The 21,202-nt window shown below is 39.1% G+C and overlaps 1 protein-coding gene across 3 annotated transcripts in view; it reads left to right on the top strand.

The window, feature by feature from the left end:
* The window catches only part of LOC137184179 (nephrocystin-4-like), a 168,478-nt gene that overhangs the window by 76,906 nt on the left and 70,370 nt on the right, over positions 1–21,202 (top strand). For 2 of the 3 annotated variants that reach the window (XM_067591615.1, XM_067591613.1), the window contains exons 9-11: positions 9,846–10,064; positions 10,640–10,781; positions 14,687–14,739. In XM_067591615.1, the coding sequence (XP_067447716.1) occupies positions 9,846–10,064; positions 10,640–10,781; positions 14,687–14,739 (414 nt within the window). The remainder of the gene's footprint in view (positions 1–9,845; positions 10,065–10,639; positions 10,782–14,686; positions 14,740–21,202) is intronic. The other variant, XM_067591614.1, reaches the window with a different exon arrangement.

The raw sequence follows: 21,202 nt of genomic DNA, 5'->3' as shown, positions 1-21,202 counted from the left end.
GTATATTTCATCACATTTAAGTCAAAGGTGTTCCTATATATCTGCTCCCATTTTAATTTGCCAGAAGATAACGAACACTTCCATAGCACCAATCCCGTCAGTGCAACAGCATCATGTCATAATCGCCATACTTTTCTCATTTACAAGTTAATTCCAATCACTTCTACTTTGTTTTTTTTAATTAGACGTTAATCTACTGTAAGTGAAGCTCAGCACTTTCTACACAGATGTTTCACAGTAAAACTCTTCCAGCAGCTCAAAGGGGAATAATAATCCCCTTCTTCCCTTGAAGGTTTTTAATATGAAAGATCCACAGGAAGTGGCAAGTTTCACTGACGGCTTAACTGTGATAAAGATAAAAATAATAAAGTACCTGTGGTTAGAATTAGTGAAAATCTTATTGTTGTTAAAAGATGAAACTTAAATAAGGACTGGTGAGTTATACATGACTCTGTTACTGCAGTTCATTATTCACTCATGTTCGGCCCATAACTTGAGACAAATGAAGTTCCATCTTGACTTTGTGACCTCAGAACAGGTGAAGTCACTTTAACGTTAATTAGAACACTTGGTTTGATTTTCTGCAGTACCCCAAAATAAAAAAGATACAACTACATTAGGAGAAAATAATAAATACTAAGTTCCTCTTTCAGTAAATAGTAATAAGTGACTCCTTTAGTTGTATATTAAAGATGCTACTGTAAATATTACATTTACTACATACAGTACATATTGTTGACCAGAGGCTTTGTAATTGGGGTTCAGATTCATTGTTTGGTGTCGACGAGCTTTCCATTAGCTGAGATATACAACAGTTGTCACTCTCTTGATTATCTATTTATTCCTTGCTCTGTCTCAGATGTCACTGCCAGGGGACGGAAGATAAACAGTGTGTGGAGCAGGAAGCAGTGACATGGCTAGCGGCTGGGTTGATTAAAGGTGTTGGTGTACAGCTTCTCCTCTGTGCCACAGAGACTCTTGTTTAGATTTTAATTGGCTCACCGACGACAGGTACATGTTGTATAGATTGTTGTGTGTTTTTCTTGTGGCTTCCCTTAAGTGGCTGTTTGCGTTTGTTGATGCGTGTAGTTTGTGTGTGTGCGTGCACATTTGCATGATTATTGTGGGGCCCCTGTAGGCTTTAATGATGTTTGCTGAAAGAAAAGCATCTTGTGAGTCTTGCTCTCCCCAATCACATGCTCATTAAAATGCCTTCTTTACAATGACACCCTCCCCTGAACTCATGAACACTTCCCTTCGTCTTAGTTTCCTTGACTACTTTACATCACCTGATGTGCAAACAGAGTCCTCCCACTGCTGTGGACCTCATCCTCAAAGAAACCAGTTATATTTTTGTTTGGTTCCGATCTGAAATGCCAAACAAATGTTAATTAAATGTTAATCAAACATCTTATGCTCAGTAATGTCATCAGGATTTGGAAGTCATATATTTAGATGATTTGCGTCTTATATTCTGGAAGTCATTCCCCCCCTGAGGCCCTTTTTTCCTTTCTTACCATGAGAGAAGTTGAGGATAAGTCAAGGGAGGCTACATGCCGCAGAGACAATATTTCGTCCGCCTAATTAAAATGAATGTCAGCTCTCCCCCCACTGAGAAGTGCATCAATCTCCCCCTGCGATAGGCCCAGAGTGAGTCTTACCCTGTCAGTGCCTGCCAGCAGTGCCATCCTTCTCCAGACGAATGCATCGGCCTGGCAGCCAGACAGGCAGTGGCGATGATGTTTGCACATCTAATGGTTGCCATGTGGATGGCCAACTCAGACCAAGGCCCTGTTCCTGCCATAGAGGAGCTTCAGCCCAGACTTGAATGATTTTCATTAAAAGCAGCATAAAGTGTATAAAGTGGTGAGTGGCATTTTGATGCCATTTGAGGCTCAAGCTGCTGTAGAAAATTCTGTTCTGTTTGTCAGTCCACTGTCCCACATACAGAAGAAGTGCAGGTGGTACGCCTTTTGGTAATGCTTTCTTCATGCTTTTTCTCATGCTTTACTGTTAGAAACTAAACAAAGGCATTTGACAAAAAAAACATTTGTGCATTTGTTTTCCTGCCTGTGCCCAAACTCATTAGAGTTTTGTCATTTACTTGTTTGTAACACAGAAGTCATTTCTGCCCTCCAGCATCCACTTTATCCCAGGAAAATGATGTGATTTTAACAGTTTCATTTAGACCCTCAAGGCAATATACCTGAACATCAAGTTTAGGTTATAGTGTTCCCCGACAAGGTATTTATAGTATGTTAAACTGGTTGGACCAAACGTGCTATGGTGTATAGCTGCTGCTTACTGTATTTGCAAAGTGTCAAGTCAGATTTCTTGTGTAGACCAGATAAGTACCTGCAGGCTCCACGTTTGACAGAGCTTTGATGTTCTGTAAAATGTACTCGTGCATCAAAGATGAAAATATCATCACAAGATTAATTTTAGACTACATGGATAAGATGTCATGTTGACAGTTGCTGTCATGTTGTCATGTTGTTGCTGCGCAACTCTCATGTGGACATAATGTCAGTTACTTTCAGTGAAGTTATTGGGCAGTCACTTGTCATCTTTTGCATTATCATTATCTTCAGCTTATTTAAATTTTCATCTTAGGAGGTATATATATGATCTGCCTCTCAGAGGACTGATAATCGTCTCAGCTAGTTCATATTACTGTTCTCAGTTAAATGTATCCATTGAAATGAAAATTATTTTAAATGAGGACGCTGCTGATGCTGTTTCCCTGCACCAGACTTTAATAAGGTGCATGTCTAAAGGTGAATCTGTCATCTAGTTTGTGGTAGCACAGCTCCACATTCTTCCAGTCAGCTTTCTATACACAGAACAAGGCTAACAAGGCTTCCACAGTCTAACCATGCTAGTCACTCTGTGAGCTGTAATGCTCCTTAAAAAGAAACCAAATCATAAGGTTAATAAATGTTGAAGTCTTAAGTTTGCTTTTGAACCTAGTGGCTGCTCATGTTTAGCAGATATTGCTTTACCACATTCAACTGTGATTCTTAAAACCACACTGCTAACCTGGATAAAAACTTTCATCCTGAGCAGTTATTAGTTATTTGGTCTTTCTTAAAAAGAAGTAAAACATTGTTTCAATAATTTTCTACAATTAAATAGATTAACGACAGGGACGGAGACTAAATTATTTATTTTGCAGTTTAACCATCACAGCTGTGTACGTCTCCTGTCTGTATTCTCAGTTTTTTTCCGAATCACAGCATCCAACTGCTGATCAAAAATGCGCACATTCACAGTAAATTGGCCCAAGCAGTGAACATGCCTTTCATGAACATCTCCTTGAACTTTTGCAGTCATCGAAGGCAAGATCTGAGACGTATTTGGCCTTGGTGAGCTGAATAGAGCACAGTAGCCTGCTGGGTTCATTTGGACTACTTGTGCAGATGGATGAAAATGTGAGTGGTTTAGTGCTCTTAAGTTAATGATCTCGGTGCATGTTCCCTCACTTCCTCCAGGGCTTCTCATTGTGGAGAATAAGTAGCAGGAGCTGTGGGCCGGTGCCTGTCACAGGGTCTTGGCTGAAATAATGACTTGAACAGCCCAACAGACTGCGGTAATAGTAATAACTGTCAGACTCCGTCTCCCATCAATGCTCACATCCCCCTAATTTAGGATTAATTCCTGCTGTAGTCTAGAAAGCCCTGAGTCGCTGAATGCTTTGCTATTTTCTCTCAGCTTCTCCAAAACTATGTTCCTACAAACTGCGTTATCTTTGCTTATCACAAACTTGTCTGTTTTTATATGAGGACTAAACAAGTAAAGCAATAGCAGCTCTGAATTGGTCAATGTTTCTAAAGTTAGTGGGGTTTTTTTTTTTTTTACTTTAACATAAAAAGAAGCCTTTCATACTTATTTTTTCAGCAATTACTGCAAGTAGTGGTGAATTGGACTGGTTCTGTCTCTGTGTCCAGTTCCTCCAGCCCGCTGGGAAATGGGGCTTCAGCTGTCTTTGATGTTCAAAACTCGCCGTCTGTCACCTCTGGATTTTTTTTTCTCCTTCCCTCTGTGTCCCCCAAAAATTTGATGATTACTTTTCTTGCTCCAGGTTACAGACATGAGATCTTTATTTCCAGCCCGTAGTATGTTTGCAACAGACTCTTTTTTTTTTTTTTATTTGTCTAGAGATGCTGGAACATTATATTTTACACTTCTAAACAAGGTTGATGGATTCTTCCCTTAGAAAATGCTTTGCCTGTTGGAGCAATTATGTTTGCAGTGACATCGCCTGTTATTGTTTTCAGTGCAACTTTATGAAAAAGTTTGCTGCTTCCTTGTTTTTGCCTTAGGCTGATGTTTCTATTTTTCCTCCCAAGTGCACTATTGAAACGAGTGCGTGGTTGCTCTCCGAGTGAAAGTTAATGACTCTTATTTTAAATACAGCCTTTAACAATCAAATCAACAGTGTAATCACACTTTGGGGAAATTGGCTATTGATCATTCTGCCTTGTCCAACATAATGATCAGCACCATAGTTGGTTCTAAAAGCAACTTCTAATTCAGATGGCAAATTACCTGATTAATTCAAATGTTTCTTGCCCAAAACAGCGCAAAAGCAAAAAGTCATACTTTATTTCCACTGAAATATAATGTCATTGATTTGATGTCTCTCTGCTGTCACCACCAGGCTTTGCCATTGATTAAGACTCACTGAGTTACTGTGGTGCTCAGTGAGTCGATGTGTCTGACCCTCCAGGCAACTTCCTACTCACTGGAGGCCTTCAACACATACGTACATCAGCTAACTACCTCCTACAGTACTGTTTCCTTCCCACAATGCCATTACACCGCCTACACCCGTGTGTTGATGTAACATTGATCTCCGCTTGTCATATAATGAAGGAACTGCTTATTGTAGTTCTTAAGCCCTTGTATGCCTCAGAACATTGAGGACTGTTTGTGTACAAGGATTACATGCATAATGTGAATTTTCTTCCTGGCTTTGAATGAAACTATTATCCCCGTTTGTTTACTCAAACCGCAACTAAGGAGTCTCTTTGAGATTCCTTCAATCCTATTGTTTACCACCTCAAGCTTTCATCGCTTTATGCAGTTCATATGTAGATCACACCGTTCCGAAACACTTTAAAAACCACTGCAATGAAATCTTGATAGTGATTCACGGTTAAGCTACCAGCTTTGCGTCTCAAAGGGAATTCTTATTTGTTGGTGTTCATGTTTTGGTGCCATTGTCGGATCGTACTGTAGAACTCCAGTTGTGTGGGTTTTGAGAGATCCTCCATTTTGACCATTAAGAACTTGTCACTTGTTTGATCCCAGTTATGGATGTTCATGTAACATGTGCTTGGAAGATATGTGGTTTTAGTGAAACATGTTAATTTTCGATGGTGTTTGGCTCGCAGCTTTTTCTTTTCCTTTTCATCCTCGCTCGCAGTTATTCATTGCAATTTTGAACATGAAGTCATTCTCAGTTTCCTATGATTGGAAGACTGAAAGTGTGTGATAAGTGAGGGACAGATAAAAGCTTTTTGCAAGACTGTAGGCGTCCCTATAGAGAAGGCCCCTGATTGGTCCTTTGTCTCTCTCATTCTGTCAGAGCTCAGCCGGCATTTCTGCTCCTGAATCATTCCCGCGCCCAAATATATTCATTGAATAATACAAGAAGAGTGTTCGGTCATGTGCTAGACACTCATTTTGCTCTTTCCCTCGTGTTCTGTGGGACCAACGACATGTTAGAGACACAGAGTGCTTGGGGAAAAAGAAAGAGACACATTAGATAAATTGCTCTACCATTTTCCATTTTTACTGGCTACTCCCTTTGCCATAAAATTATCCTTCTCTAGTTGGATCATTTTTACAAAATCATCACTTTGAAAATAGACTTGTTTGATTGAATGTTTTATATAAAGCATCTTATTAATTCAACCCCATGAGATGGAAAAACAGGCAATGCCTCAAGGGAGAATATACTGCTATCTGTTTTATGGCTGCCATATATTTCTGGAGTTATAATTCAAAGAAATGGCTGTTAATGTCTGTGCTACTTGGGGGTAAAATTATTGTCTGAAACAAAGTCCCTCTCAAGAGGAATGGAATATTGATCTGCATGTGAGTTCATTTGAAATGTGAAAGTCTTGGAGAGGTCTTCTTAGATATACATAATAGACATTTAATGACCAGATACTGTCCTGCTTGGTTCCCTCTGCTAATGTTTCAGACACTGACAACAACGATACTCTGTATATGACTAATCAACACCAACTTGGAGAATTGAGAAGTTGCTAGTTATGTAAAAATAATGTCTGTGGAAATGGTGACCATGCACCTTTAGCAGCAGCAGATCAGAAAATAATCATTTGAGTCATTAACAATATGAATGCTTATTTCTGGATGTGGCTATTTTGGAATTCAGTGAGAAGGAAGCAGTTTTGTTGTTTAGTTTAAAGGACTTGTTTGGATTTTTTGGGGTCTTACCAGTCATTTGGTTTCTGGATCCCGACATCCATCACTAGAGGCCAAGCTATACTGCCGTTCATATCACATAAATCTACAACTTTATGTTGTGAACTACTCTGACAAACAAAATATTAACTTAAGGTTCACTTACTAGCTTAGCTCTTTTGGAGATGATCGAGTTGTCATCACATGACCAAAGTGTGGATCTTTGGCCACAGGTCTCTTGTTCAGAGTCCTTGTTGTTTCACCAATATAGTCTTCCCCACAGTTGTTGCATATAATGTCATATACCACTACAGTTTTCCTCTCTGGGGAACTACTACTACAGCACTGCTATATATCACTATGAGCTGTCCAGTTTATATGAGCATATGGAGCTTTGGTGGCCACGGGAGATAAAATAAATGTGTCAATAACAAAAGAAGTGTGTTGTTTCAATCTTGTATACTCCTTGTGGAGCTAACTGGAAATCTGTTTTCGTCCATTGAATTACTGATATTAGTCAGTCTGGTGAAGACAGTTTGTCTGGCCACTGTCTCCTCAGCTGCTCAGCTGTGCTGCCAAAAGAACAGCTGGATCTGAGGACAATGACAGCTGTAACAGAATTTGGAGTTTCTGGTGTGAATTTGGGAGAAACAGGCACTCTGCTTTCACCTCTTGGATGGCAGTATTACTGCTGCTGCTGTGTCATACCTGGACAGACCATAAAGGACTACATCTCAAGACCATATCTAGTAGTATACAAACCTGAATCAGGACCAGAATTTAAAGAATTATATGCTGAATATCATTATTTGTTTCCACTTGTGATGTCAAATCAATGAGCAAATTAGATTGCTTTGATCAAACACTGCCATTAAGTAAGGAAGTCATGCTTTAACAGCACTTAAAGAGCACTGTAGGCAGTTCCTGTTTTCCATAATACCACCCGACGGGCGCCGTATGACATTTAGAATAAAGATGATACTTATATGAATGATGACCTATAGTATTGGATTATGATTTTACATGTAAGAAATGCGCTCGGGGGAATTGTATGCATTGAGTGAACCATTATATGCTCCACTTTGTCTTGAAATGATGTGGGGTAGCAGGCTCCTTGTGTATTCTGTACTGTCCTACCTATGATTGATTACGCTCGTCTGTGGCTGACCAGTTTATTAATCGATTCAGCAAAACCCCGGAGTTCCCTGTAGATGATTTAAAGCAAAGGGCTTTTTTTTTTTTTTACTTCTCCTGGTTTGCCTGATGTAGAGGTGCAATGGGACATACTGTAAATCATGTTCAAACACAACAAAGCTCCTAAACTGCATGTGTGACCTAGTTGTTTGGCTCCTACTGTATTGACTGTATAGAAATGTCAGCTGTAGTCACCCACTGCAGTACAGCATTTCAAAGCTTCATTATAAAATTCACTACTTTTTTTCTATATTAGTTAATGTGGGAATTGCTGTAAATAATTATTTGTAAGGTAACACAGTAGTAATATATCATTTATTTGTACTTTAACAATACCTGTAACAATGTATGAACCTAGAAACACAATAACTACTATTTTACTGTCAAATTGTAGCTGCATGGCACCAACTGTGCTTCAATATGACAGGGATGGTATGAGGAAAAAATGTACTGTATCCTTTGAATATTAAACACTCACTCCCTGTAGACTTGAAAGGTGGCTCTGACAAGTAGTTTGCTCCTTCGTGAAACTGTTACAGTGAATTCCAATGGAGGCCCAAAGTCATGGCACAAAAAAGAAGAAGAAAAAGTCAAATATCCATATCAAACCCACCCTGCAGCAAAATTCACCTTTCTACTGGTGAGCCATATGTTCATTATGTTCCATACATTAGCATCTTTAGACTCTCTTATGGTATGGAGCCTGGAGTGTGCCACTGACCGCACACATGCCAGCCGTCCAATTAGAGCTCCTGCTGCAATTTTCTCGGCTGGACATCATTTAATTCTTGCACACTGCATTCATGTCACTGGATTAATATGAGGTTCTTTAAATCAAAGCACTCATGTAATATAAACATACCAGTAAGTACAGGTATGTGCATCAGTGTGTGTATATACTACTGTATGTGTGCATGTATAGTCATAAATACTGTGAATTTTGTATTTTGAGTATACTTGAATTTTGTGGTAATATTTGAAATAATGGATTCTTGGCTTCAGACAGAAGTAGACAAAAACAAGCCTTTCATTTTTAGTTGGCATTTTATTGGCTGGAATCATTCAATTTATTTATTCAAAGTGCAGAATCACCATGCAGCATGGTCCCAATACACTTTACAGTTAAAAATGACAACTGTCGTTGACAGATTTTATCAGCTGTAGATAGAGGAAGTCCAGGAGTTGGTTCAAACCTCTAGCTGACTTTAATACTAACTTAGTGCTTTGTAATGATGCAAATAAGGCTGGGGCTAAAAAGTCAATATATTCACCATTTATGTGTTATTGTTAGCTTTTTCAAACAATATGTTTTCCTTTTCTTAACTTTTATATGAGAAAAGGATTTAAGGATGAGAACAAACTAATGACACTGACAAAGGCACCTTGGCTAAACTCCCCAAATCCAATACTGAGCAGGACAGAGCTGCTAACATTACCCTAAACTCTGATACAGTAGCATCCAGGACCGGTTATACCTGCACGTGTCCAGTCCATCCTGAATGGGGTGTTTTTCTAAATTAACCTGTAACCCCACATAATAGAGTAAGTAGCTTATGTTAGAGCAGACAAAGACACTAATTCCATACAGTTTTGCTCTTATATTTCTGGTTTTGGAAATGTGATTAAAAAAAAAAACAACCCTCCAATGCTGCATGTGTATAAATCCAAAGGCCTGCTGTGCCTAGTTACAGTTGCTAGGGTATGATTGGACAGTTGCTGTTAGGGGGAGGGGTTTAGCGGCCCTTTCATTGTAGGATCGCATATGACAGGCAGATGTAGATGGAATAACAAAAAGTTTACTTTTATAGCCTCATTAGGATTCATTTTGTGATTTAGAAAATTTAATAAGTTTTGAGTTTTATTATCTTGTTACATTATTACAAATAAACTGTAAAAGTATACCTAATTATACCAGCAACAGCATGCTACAGTCGCCATGGTCGCATGGTAACATCAAATGCAGACAAAACTGTTTGTTTTTATTATAAATGTAAATATTTGTAAATCTGTAAATATTTGACTAACATATAAGGGATTGTATCGCAGGAATTGCAGGCCAGGATCTGAAAGCTGAAAATAAGTACACTTTAAAGTAAAACTATTCTCTGTGCTGTTATGAAAAGGTTAATCAAGGTTGTTTCCATTTATATATAAACAATAATAACCACGTCAGTGTCTGAACACCCTCTATTCTTGTGTCCTTTTTCATCACACAGCTGTCTGCTACCTCCACACCCCGAGCGGCCTTCTTGCAGTGCCTTCGTTGGGGGATTTGGTGCCCCTTCCAGGATTCAGCTGACTGGAAGGGGGAAGAGATACAGCTTGTTCTGCAAGGAGGTGCAAAGCCAAACCCTCACGGAGTCATGGTCTACAGCACAGAAACGTCTGCCAAAACTCTGAGCCCTGTGCCACTCTCAGCTCCAGGAGCAGCTCAGGTAACACAATAGCACAGAGGAAAGTCTTTGCAAAAGAACAAAATGTAAAGAGTCTGTTGAAAGGTGTTAAAACAAAGTGCTGTTTTCAGCATCTTGTGCCTCAATGTGTTTAGCTGGCTCAACTCAGATTGTTTCCCTGAAGGCAAAAACTTTCACATTATCTAAATTGTTTTTTGGCATTATGTGGTGCATTAAGATATTTGATTGATAAGTTGTCTTTGTTACCAGGCCCTCGAGTGAAATTCAGGTTAATCAGAGAAAATCATCTGTACAAGGTCAGATGACATCATCCTTTAAAGCTCTGCGCAGTGGAACTTCACAGTTTAGAGCACACTTATAGATAAATAATTGTTTGCAAGTTACATCTTTTTTTTAGTGAGACTATCAAAATGTCTTAAAGGGTGCAAAAGTTCTTTACACTGCTCCGGTATTTGGAAGTCACCGCACATATCTCCTTCTCCTGTCTACTGTCCCATTCATTCCAGTTGTGCCCTTCCCCTACAGAATCTAAACTATTCATTCTCCAACAGTTTTTTGTGTCACTGAAATATCTGAAACTTTCTCCTCCTCTCAAGGAGGTCTCGGAGGCGAAAGATATGATAATGTTTCGGCTGTCATCCAGTCTGGAAAGGAAGGCATCAAGCCCGAAGGCTTCTCTGAGGACAAAGCAGGAGGATGTCTCATGTCAGAGAAGATCACCTTCATCACCCTCAAAGGGTAAATATCATGTAATCCGTAATGGCTTTTTAAGCACATGTGAATTAATTACTTAGAAAGGAATAGCCTTGCAAACTAATATGAAGAGTTTTTCTCTCAAGAAGGAAATGAGAGGCTCTTAACAGCTCACGTCAATGTCACATTGAAGCGGCTTTAAAAGGACCCAAATGTTTGTTTCCAATACGACAAAAGTGTATTTATTGGACCAGAAAGTGTGTGGTACGTTTCTACAAATTGTTTTGTGGCGGGTGCACCTCAAGTGTGCAGTAACACCCAGGTGTAATCAGCCAAAGTTCTAAGCAACAAGCATCAAATTAGCCTGTCCTCTGCCTATAATGCAGCCCCCAACTCTGCAGTGTTATCTCAGTGGCACCACCTGCTCTCTGCATGATTAACACGCTCCATGATTGGGGTCTGAGGGGAATAAAAGGATAAACTCAAAGTGCTAGGAGAAGATTTTGGCTGTCCATTAGAGCCTCTTGATCTTGAACAAGCCTTACATTGTGTCCTCATGCAAACGTCTGCTCTGGTTCTTACTAAAATGTGCATTTATAGGTAAGTACTATTACAAATGTTTTTCGTATTTTTAGTATTTTAGGTACAAAAACGAAACAGTGTTCAGACTGACATTAGCTTTGCATGAAAAACGTCTGATAAGCTTTTAAATGCATCAATCCGTAGCTGCAACTGGACTCCTTGGATCATATTTCATTATCTTGCATTGATTTAACGTAGGGCTGATTGCAGCCTTAGAGATCTGGGAACTGACCAACATCAATAGCTGGCTTATCGTGATCACGCTGTTGCTTACCAGTCAGTCATCACGCAAGTTCACATTCAAATCAGTCTTTTTCAGTCCAAAATTGAACTACAGTGGGGTTTTTAGACACTGTGTTTATTTAAACATCTTTCTACATAGAAACGCTTGGTTACTGTTGTTGTAATCTCACATAAACAGGCTAATGTCCCGTCAACTTTACAAAATCTTGTTCAGTTGTTTGGGATAAATAAACCTCGGGAATCAAGATTCAGGTTCTCTATTTTACTCATGCAGCTACTGTAACTTCACATTCCTGCTTTGTGAGACAGGTCCCATTCTCCTTAAGCTGTGTGTTGAAATATGGCAGGCCTTTTAACCAACTTTTGCTCAAAAATGTCTCCAGTGCTCCATAAATGTGATGCGATGGAGGTCTGGCTACACAGGATTAGTGTTGTTGTGTGCTGGAAAATCAGCACGTCTTAAAATACCTTCTCTGAATGAATTACATGACTCCCAGTGGCAATGACATAATGTTATCCCATATCAGTGAGATTATTGTATCAGAACAGCTTCAGCGTGCATTTAAAAAACATTTTATTAGCCTCACACACCAGCAACTTGCGTCATCCTAACCATGCATGCAACTGGCTGCTCCTTGCTTGGCGTGAGTGCAGTTTTCTTTTTCAAATTTTCAGGAGGGTCATCAGTGTACGCTGCAGAATTTCTCTTAACAGAAGCTTCATTACTCCGGCGTTCCCAATTAAGCATGACCGTTCAATAATCAACACATCCCAATAATTAAACAACAGTAAAAATCTAAAATTCAGCCAGCAAAAAACAACGTATAGTTATGTTTACGCCATCTAGTGGCCGTAGTAATGCACTCCAGAGTGATCCTTAGAACTGTAAGATGCCACTTTCCAAAACTATAACAAATCACTGTTAAAAAATAATTGTTACAACGCTGTGGTTAAGGTCTGGTTAGGTTTAGGGAAAGATGGTTTGGGTTAAAATGATCACTTGAAACATGGTTAGTACTTCCTTAAAGTTAGGCAACCTTCATCGTCATGGCAACAGTAAACACCATGATGTTAGTGTTTTTTAAAACATGTCCTGACTCGCTGTTGGAAACATGACACTTGCGGTTGGAAATGGGAAGCGAATAGTGGTCTCCAGCAGCAAAGTCCACCTCTTGCCATCTACCTCCTCTTAATAAGATAAAATCAGCCGTCCATATACTTCCGAAAATAACTCCTGAACCCCGAGTCCCGAAGAGGCCTCCTACTGAAACAAAATTCTGATTAAATATTCAACATCCCACACTCTGCCAAAGATAAATGATGTGCCACTGTCTGTATCTCTTATTGAAACCCAAACAGCTTATTTGCTCCGTGTCTGTCAGTGAATTGATTAAAAGTGTAGTAAACACTACACGAAGCTATTCAATCCCAGTGACAGCAAAAAGAACTTGAGTGGACCCCGGCTGTATACTCGATGATTTCCCCCCTAATGATGCTGTTAACTTATCTTGGGAGAGAAGAATAGCGTTGATCAGGGCCTACTTCATGGGTATGTAGTGAGGGCTTTTGGCAAAGTCTATTAATGACATTTTAATCAGTGCTCAAGTGTTCTCAGAGGATCGCCCAAGAAGCCTGAATGATTTGGGCTAGTGTTCAGAGAATGATATCATGGATCTCTGTCATTCTTTGATTTCAGCACCTTAATCATCCTTGACTTTGTTTTTCCAAGAGTGAGTGTGTGTTGGGGGGGAGGGGTGCTGCTTTCCATTGCAGATAGCTTATTTAGACACATCAAAAATTCATGACTACTATGAAATATGTAATTTGTGTCTTTGATGCATTCATATTTATTATTACGGAAAGAGCCTGCTGTGATTCAAAACCTTTGAGTCAGTCATTTGTTAGAAAGAGACGAGACATTTCGCCAATCCCGTGTTCTCGGAATGAAGCTCTTAAGTTATTCATGATGGACATCGACATGACTTCCAGTTAAAGGGGTGGAAGTCCATTCATTTTCATAAATCTATAATTTAGCTACAGAATCCATCACTATCTGCATCTAGTGATAAGCTGAGAGGAGGGAAATATGGAGAAGATCTTGCTTTTTTGATGCAGATGCTCATTGATGAGTTTTAATGATACATCATCTTTACATATTCATATGTATTCTTCCTCAATCCCAGGCGTCTTGCGCACGTATAGCAACTCGTATCTGCCTCTCGTACATCTGCTAGTTTGCTCGGCTGTCAAGAAGGCCTCATTGATCGTGAATAAACAGCCAATTGCACATCAGTTCAGCTAATGAGGTGAAACACATTTTCCACCGGCTAGAGACGTAAAACGTTGAGAAAACGGAAAGTCCTAAAAACAAAATCGCTGCCAGGGGGGGAATGCCAGAGCACATTTGTGACAGAGAGCCAGCCAGTCCTTGCACCGTGTCCACTCTGTGTGCATGTAGTCTGAGCAGATGGGAGCTACAGTAAGACACCCCAGGCAAATGAAGCAATTTCCAAAAGGCCAGTCAAGCCCAGCACAGAGAGCGAGAAAGAGTGGGAGAGGAGGACAAAGAGATGCCTTTCATTTTAGTATTACCATGGCTACCAACCAGAAACCTCAGGAAGCATTGTTAGACTTTAAACTCAGTGTGACATCTAAATCCAACTCTGCCTCCTGATCTGTGTGAAATTGGATAGATTTGCTACTGATTGTAAATAGTTATGGTGTCCCAGTGCTCAGCTCACTTATTTACTTTTCTGAAGTTATTCAGTACACATTGTTACTGTATATTCTTAATACCTTAGGATGTCACCTGACTGCAAATCCAGGCAACCGCAGAGATGACATTTTACTGTCAACTTCCATTTCCTTCCCATAAGCTAATATCACATTAAATGTCTAACCACGCTATGAAATGTACAGTGCTGCCAGGTATACAGAGCATAGGGAAGATATTTCAGTGTTGTTAATTGAGCTTGTTAAACACTGAACTGGAGTTTATTTGTTCATGGTCAACCAGAACAATACATAAAAGGGGATTTAACACTTACACTTAAAGTTTATAGTTAACTATGGGGAAGGAAAGTCAGATTCTTCACCTTATTTTTGTCTTGCTTTTGTTTTTCCAGGTCAGAAACACATTCCACCAGCTTCTCCTCCAGAGTCACCTCAAGGCCCCGGGGTAAGACACCTTGTCATCTACTCAACTGTACAGGTGGCTAAACCCTAAGACCCGATAAAGCTAGTGTGCTATGACAAATGGTTTTGTCTGAAGTTTCAACTTTTTCACTAGAAGTGAGTCAACACCGCAAGCATTGTACTGTAGCTGCCTTTTGTACTCTCTTGGAAAACAAACGCAGCCCTGCTGTCATTGGGTCCACGCAGGCTGGACACTCAGCTCTGTTTTACCTGTGTGTGACTACAGTGTTTTGCTATAATCATCCATCATTTAAAGTAAATAAAAAATCATTAGTTGCTTCCTTACATGCAGCCAAATTTACAACTTTCACCTATGTATGCATGTAAAAGCAAGGTTCAAATTTAATTGAGCAATAAATGTATAAATTGATCCTTGTCAGTACAGTTCTGTAGAAATAATGTATTCAGTGTCGATTCAGATGGGGCCTTAGGCTCTGTATACACGATAATGCAAAGCCTCACCTCTTGTTCAGGTGTAAATTAAAAATGTAATTATTATACAGTGTAAATTAAGTTTCAGAAAAAAGTAATACAGGCTTCACTCTACAGAGCTTGTGTGTGTTACTGAACTGTTCTGAACTGAACTGTTGAACATTAGTCTTTTCTTCTGCTCTCTTGAGTAAAAAAAAACAAAAACTTTTTGAGTGTGCAAATGCTGTCTGGCTCTTGTCTGTGCCTTTCAAAAGAAAACACTATAAATTGGATCCTAGTTAACAGCTCACCTGAAGTGATTCCTGGCTCGATGACAGGATCAGGACACCCCTCTAGCACTTCCTCCTACATGGATACAGCTCCCCTTCAGTGCTCTTAGACAAAGATCATAAATCTTGACTATACCACAGTCGTGCTGTGTGTGGTCTAACAGAAATTGCAGGTCAAGTCTTTTTTTTTAATTTCAGGAAAGAATGTATTATCTGCCCAGAATGAGAGGTGTTTTTTTTTTTAATCCTTTAACTCACCTCTAAAAGATTACTGAATGATGGGGTCTATCAAAATACCCTCCAGCCATTGTTTTACTGAATATGTTTGCAGCTGGCTTGGCAAGTGAAAAATGGACATGTGTGGGTGTGTGTCTGTTGAAAATGTTACTCCTGTTGAGTGACACTCGAATATGTGTGTGTGTCCATCATGGAACACTAAAAATCACCATGAAACTGGGGAAATAGAAGAAATACTGATAACGATAATCATGCCTAGCTGTATCAAATCAGATTAAATGTCACATTTGCATCAGTTTATGTTAGCGGCTGCCCACAGGCAACTAATATAGTACTGATCAATTCTACAATAACTGTAATAAATTTAACTGCACCATAATCATCCGCCCATCACATCAGATGTGGGCGACAATGACTGACTCACGTCTTGTTCTTAGTAAAACATCAACATCGACCATACTTAACATATACTAACAGTGTGTGTTGCTGCGTGTGTGTTTTGTGTGTCTGTTCATCCTGGCTGAGCTAAGCTGCGGGGCGTTACCATCATCCCTCAGCCTGAGAGGAAGTGCCAGCCGAGACTGAGAGTTGTGATGGATGCTGCTCTCTCTCTCTCTCTCTCTCTCTCTCTCTCAGGATGAGGCCAGGGACACGCACACACACACACACACACACACACACACAGTAGTATAGAAGCATTGAGCGGAGGAGGAGAGAGATCAGCTCAGTTTCAGTGTTAGCTCCGTGGGCCAAAATGAGCCACAGTCTATATTGTCGACTCATTTTAAATTGAACCTACAGGGGCTTGGAGCTGTGGGAGTGCTACACCTCTGAACTCTACAAATCGACCCTCATTTTGATTAAAAAGCAAGGGCGGTGGAAGCCTGCAAGTGGGCAGCTCCCAGAGGCTAACAAGAGAAGACTGTGGTCATACTGGGCAGCTCTTAGGGGATGACATTAGAAGACAGTGGTGCTTAACTGGATGTACCACCCTGCACATACAGTCTTTTATCAACTCTTAATTCCCAAAACATCTTTTATACCAAACAGGCTGAATTAATTTCAAAAGAAAATATATGATTTTTTTTTGTGGTTAAATTTCCCAGATGTTCCATCAAGTATTTTTATGGCAAATTATTAGATTCTTCTGTCATATTTTCAAAGTTTATGAGTTAAAGTTCAACCATATTTTCCCAAAAGGAGCAATTAACTTTGCACCAAAGGTGAAACGTGACCTACAAGACTGGAAAAACATACACAATTTAATAAGCTGTTATCTGTTTGTATTATGTACGTAACTTTTGCATAAACAGTGGCCAATGTGGGCTCAAGTTGAATTCAAAGACCACAAGGAGGAAATTAATTATTGAAACTGACTCAGTAAAGTTAGTTTAACAGTTGTTTCTAAAGTTTGTTAGCATTAACCACCGACCTAGTAAAGCTAAAGCCTTAAAACCTCTGAATGTATTGAATTGAACAATAGTGTCTTATTGCTTACAAATTCAATTTTTGATTGGTTAAAGAAAGGTTGTGTTATTTCTTCTTTCAAAAGTTACTTAGTCTGGCTTTTAAATTACACTAATCAATACTTTTCTATTATTATTCGGTTTATGTGGTTTTCCCATCTCGCAAACACTGCTCTCATCAATCTTGTTTTCAGCATCAGGAGGCAGCTGTTTTAAACAAAAAATCTGTGATAAACCCAGAGTACGCCGCACCACCAAAGAGCAGAGACACAAAGTTACTGACTAGCTGGTGTGTACAGTGGAGCATTTAGCAGCCTAAGAGCCAGATATTTCCCTCAGGAGTTGGTGGAGAGAAAAACAGAGAGTGAATATTGGACTTACATTCACGCGGTGGCTAGAGATACGACTCCAAATGATGCTGCTTTGTGTATGCTGGATGTTGGGCTGGCCTAAAATATAATGTAAATTCCTTTCAAGCTTGGGGTTGTATCATGATTTGAATGGATTTTTTTTGTTTTCATGCAAAATACAGCATTGAAACATCATCTATTATGGTGCATCATGTGCAAAACAATTGATCAAGAATAATAAAAGACCTGCAAGTCTGTCATTATTATGCATATAATACAGGTTATCCTTCAGTTTATTAGACTATACTATTATAAGACTTATTAAGCTAGTTACTGTCAGTACTGTCTGTATCCAGTTTAATAATCAGTTTCAGCACAGAAAGAGCAGAAACATCTGCTCACACATTCATCTGCTCATGCTGATGTAGCCAGCTATTACCTGCCTTATGGTTTTACTAAAGTAATCTCTCTGTGAATGTTGGGATTCCCCAATTAATCAAGTTAACTCGATATAATGCCCAACTGTTTGTGTAAATAGGCAAATGTTTACCAGTTAATCGCATCGATACATCAGATGTGTTTTCATTCAATTAATACAGCTATAAGTTTGTTGTATGCATGAATGTTGTATACATTCTTCTATACACTCATGAGGGACTTAGTAAATAAGGTTCTATCTATCTATCCATCCATCTATCCATCCATCCATCCTTCCTTCCTGATTGATGGCCATCCAGGACTTTTCATACAGAAATGAAAGAGAAAGAGAAATGTCTATGTGAAGTGATGCCACTGCTGTTGGCAGTCACCCTACAATTCATCACGACTCTGGTGTTGCTGCAAAAATTCACAAATACAGTCTCTGTTTCTCCCTGTCTCACTGTCTCCCACCCTTCAAAGTTATTGTTTTAAAAATACACTTGTTTCAATGCCAAACTGATTTTCCCTGTTCAACATTTTTTTTTTCCTTCCTCTTCAACATGGCTGTCAAGTGCTGATTAATCAATGGCATCCCTCTCTGAAAACAAGCCGTACGCTCCGGCTCTGTCTGTAGGCATTGTTGGATCTGACAACTTTCTCTTGCTTGCATAAATTATTGATCCTTGACACTCTCTGTTTGCCGGGGTGCAGAATGCTAAGGATCCTGTGGTATTTATAGCCAACATTTGGGAGAGCAGCTGAGTTTGTTTGTCTGTGTTGATGATGATTTCTCGCGTTGGGTTGCAGTCATGTTTCAGGGTTATGCTCATGTTCTGTTGACCCAGGTGGCCATGTAGTCATTGGGCCGGAGGTGAGGCCATGTTTGTTGCTGGCAGAGGGCGGTTTGGCAGCTGGTACTGGCTCACTCAGCCTCATTTTTGCAGCCCTAGTTAGACCCTCATCCTTGTATCAAATGTTTTTACAAAATAATAGGATTCTGGTTTGTGTGATGTTTATTGTATGACTCTATTTTAGCGCTCCAGCCTTCGTTGCTCTGTCTGACTCTGTTTTGACGAAGTAAATGGTGTTAGTATCGATGTGAGCTATGTTAAGATTGATTTTTGGGTTTAACAGAGCATAAATTGTTTTCTCTGAAATTGCAATGGATTTCTGTTAATGCTGGTATTTTTCTTATGATAATTATACTTCGGAGATTGCAGCTCAACTACTTAATACTTTCTTAATCATTATCGGGGAAAAAGTATTTTACATCAATTTGCCACTCAATATTAAAGTAAATGTTAATTTTTTTTTTTTTTTTTTTTTTTTGCTTAATCATCTTGAACTTATATTTTTCAGATATCTGTGATGTTCAGGCACGTTAGCTTTAAATTATATTAAACTACATTTCATGCATAGTTATCCCAGTGTGGGGGGTGTAGTCCAGTTTTTTGCAAAATCTGGATGGAAGCTATAGTATTGGAGAGATAGCTAATGGTTTCACAAGATATAGGTGTCACTGCACCTCTGTTTGTGAAATATGAAAAATCAGTTTATATACTGATAACTAGTCTTGAATGCAAACATAAAGAGGGACGTGATGACTGTCCTGGCCTTTAACTTTTTATTATATGGAATTTAGACAATCTGTGAAACTTATAATGCTCAGTTTTTGTTAAAAGTGTCAGAGAAGTCATTTTTGATGCCAATTTATGATGTTGTACCGGACTACATGATGGGGAAGTGAACTGACTATTACTGTAAAGTTTATGCTGGGTTCTAGTCCAGTCAACCAGGAACACGATTAGTAGAAAAGCTACAGTGAGCAAATAAGAGCAAATATTAGATACCTGAGTACTGGAAACACATAATAATCCAACATTTCCTGCTTTATGTTGTGATGAACTATTCACAGAATCAGAATAAACAGCAGGAATCCATTAATGTTAGTAATACAGCTCTTGGTGGTGTAATGCTGCAGGGAACATTTGACCCATTTGTTCTATCCAACCAAACCGCTTGAGTACCAGGACGACTTGAGACAATCTAATGTTGAAGCCATTATGTGTTGGTTTTGAAAAGTTCTTATTTTGGCGCCACCCAGTGGTAGTATCAGAAATGACAGCTTGGCACACAGCAATTCACAGATCTGAGCCAGAGGCACTGAGATTAATGGACTGTAAGAAACACGTATATTGCACCAATTTTCACCCGAATATTTGTATGAATAAAAACATACGCCATCAGCATACTTATAAGATCTCATAAAAACACTACACACAGCGGCTTTGATGATATAATTCAATTAGAATATTGAAACTGTAGAAAATGTATGCATTTTCCTTTTTAAGCCCAGACTCGTCATGAATTATTCATAATTTTTATATCGATATTGCAATTTGAAAGAGTGCTATTCTCAAAATGCAAGAGTTGAAATTGTAATTATAACTTATAATTAACCAGCGTTGGGCAAGTTACTTGAAAAATGGAATTGACTAGTCATTACAGATTACTCATTGAAAAAGTGATTGCATTACTTTACTAATTATTTTAATTACTTGTCACTTTATCATCTGTCAAGGTTGCCTCTAAAAATCTACAATCCCTCCACACCTACACATCAAATATTCTGTATTTGCAGTAACACATGAAGAAATATAAAATATAAAATTATGTTAAGCAGCCAGACAACATTTTGGATGTATTATACTGGCCATCAGTGACTACATACAGCAGCACTCATGAAGGTCCCATGAAGTCTGCAGAGTTCCCACGCCGTCCAGCTCTTAACAAAATCCAGCTGTTATTCTGTTATTAGCTGTTATTATTCATGAGAGATTTGTGTCACTGTTCTTCATTTCTTCTTTGTAGCATTTCATTCAGTCCTGCACGTCCTCACTTTTTATTTTCTCTCGGCACTCTCAAAAACAATTATCACTTGTCTTTACTCGCAGTCAGACCCCTTTGTTCACACATTGACTTAGTATTCCCCCCCTTTTTCATGCATCTCTAATATTTTCCTCTATTGTGTGCTTGACTCCTCCACCTTTGTTCTCAATATTTCATTCCAGTAATCTCTTCATCTTTTCCACTGGATTTCCTCCTTAATCCTCCTCCCTTTCAAACCACACCTGTCTCTCACTGTCTTCCTTTGAGGCACATGATGAGCTCGACTCCATGTCACAGTCTCGCTCCCTCACACACACACAAATATCAAATATCGCTAAGGCATATCATGTTTTACGCACACAAACACACACACACACACACAC

Source organism: Thunnus thynnus, chromosome 6 (genome assembly GCF_963924715.1).
Source record: "Thunnus thynnus chromosome 6, fThuThy2.1, whole genome shotgun sequence".
Classification (NCBI taxonomy): domain Eukaryota; kingdom Metazoa; phylum Chordata; class Actinopteri; order Scombriformes; family Scombridae; genus Thunnus; species Thunnus thynnus.
The sequence above is the reverse complement of the archived record's forward strand: the minus strand, read 5'-3'. Positions and strand labels throughout refer to the sequence as shown.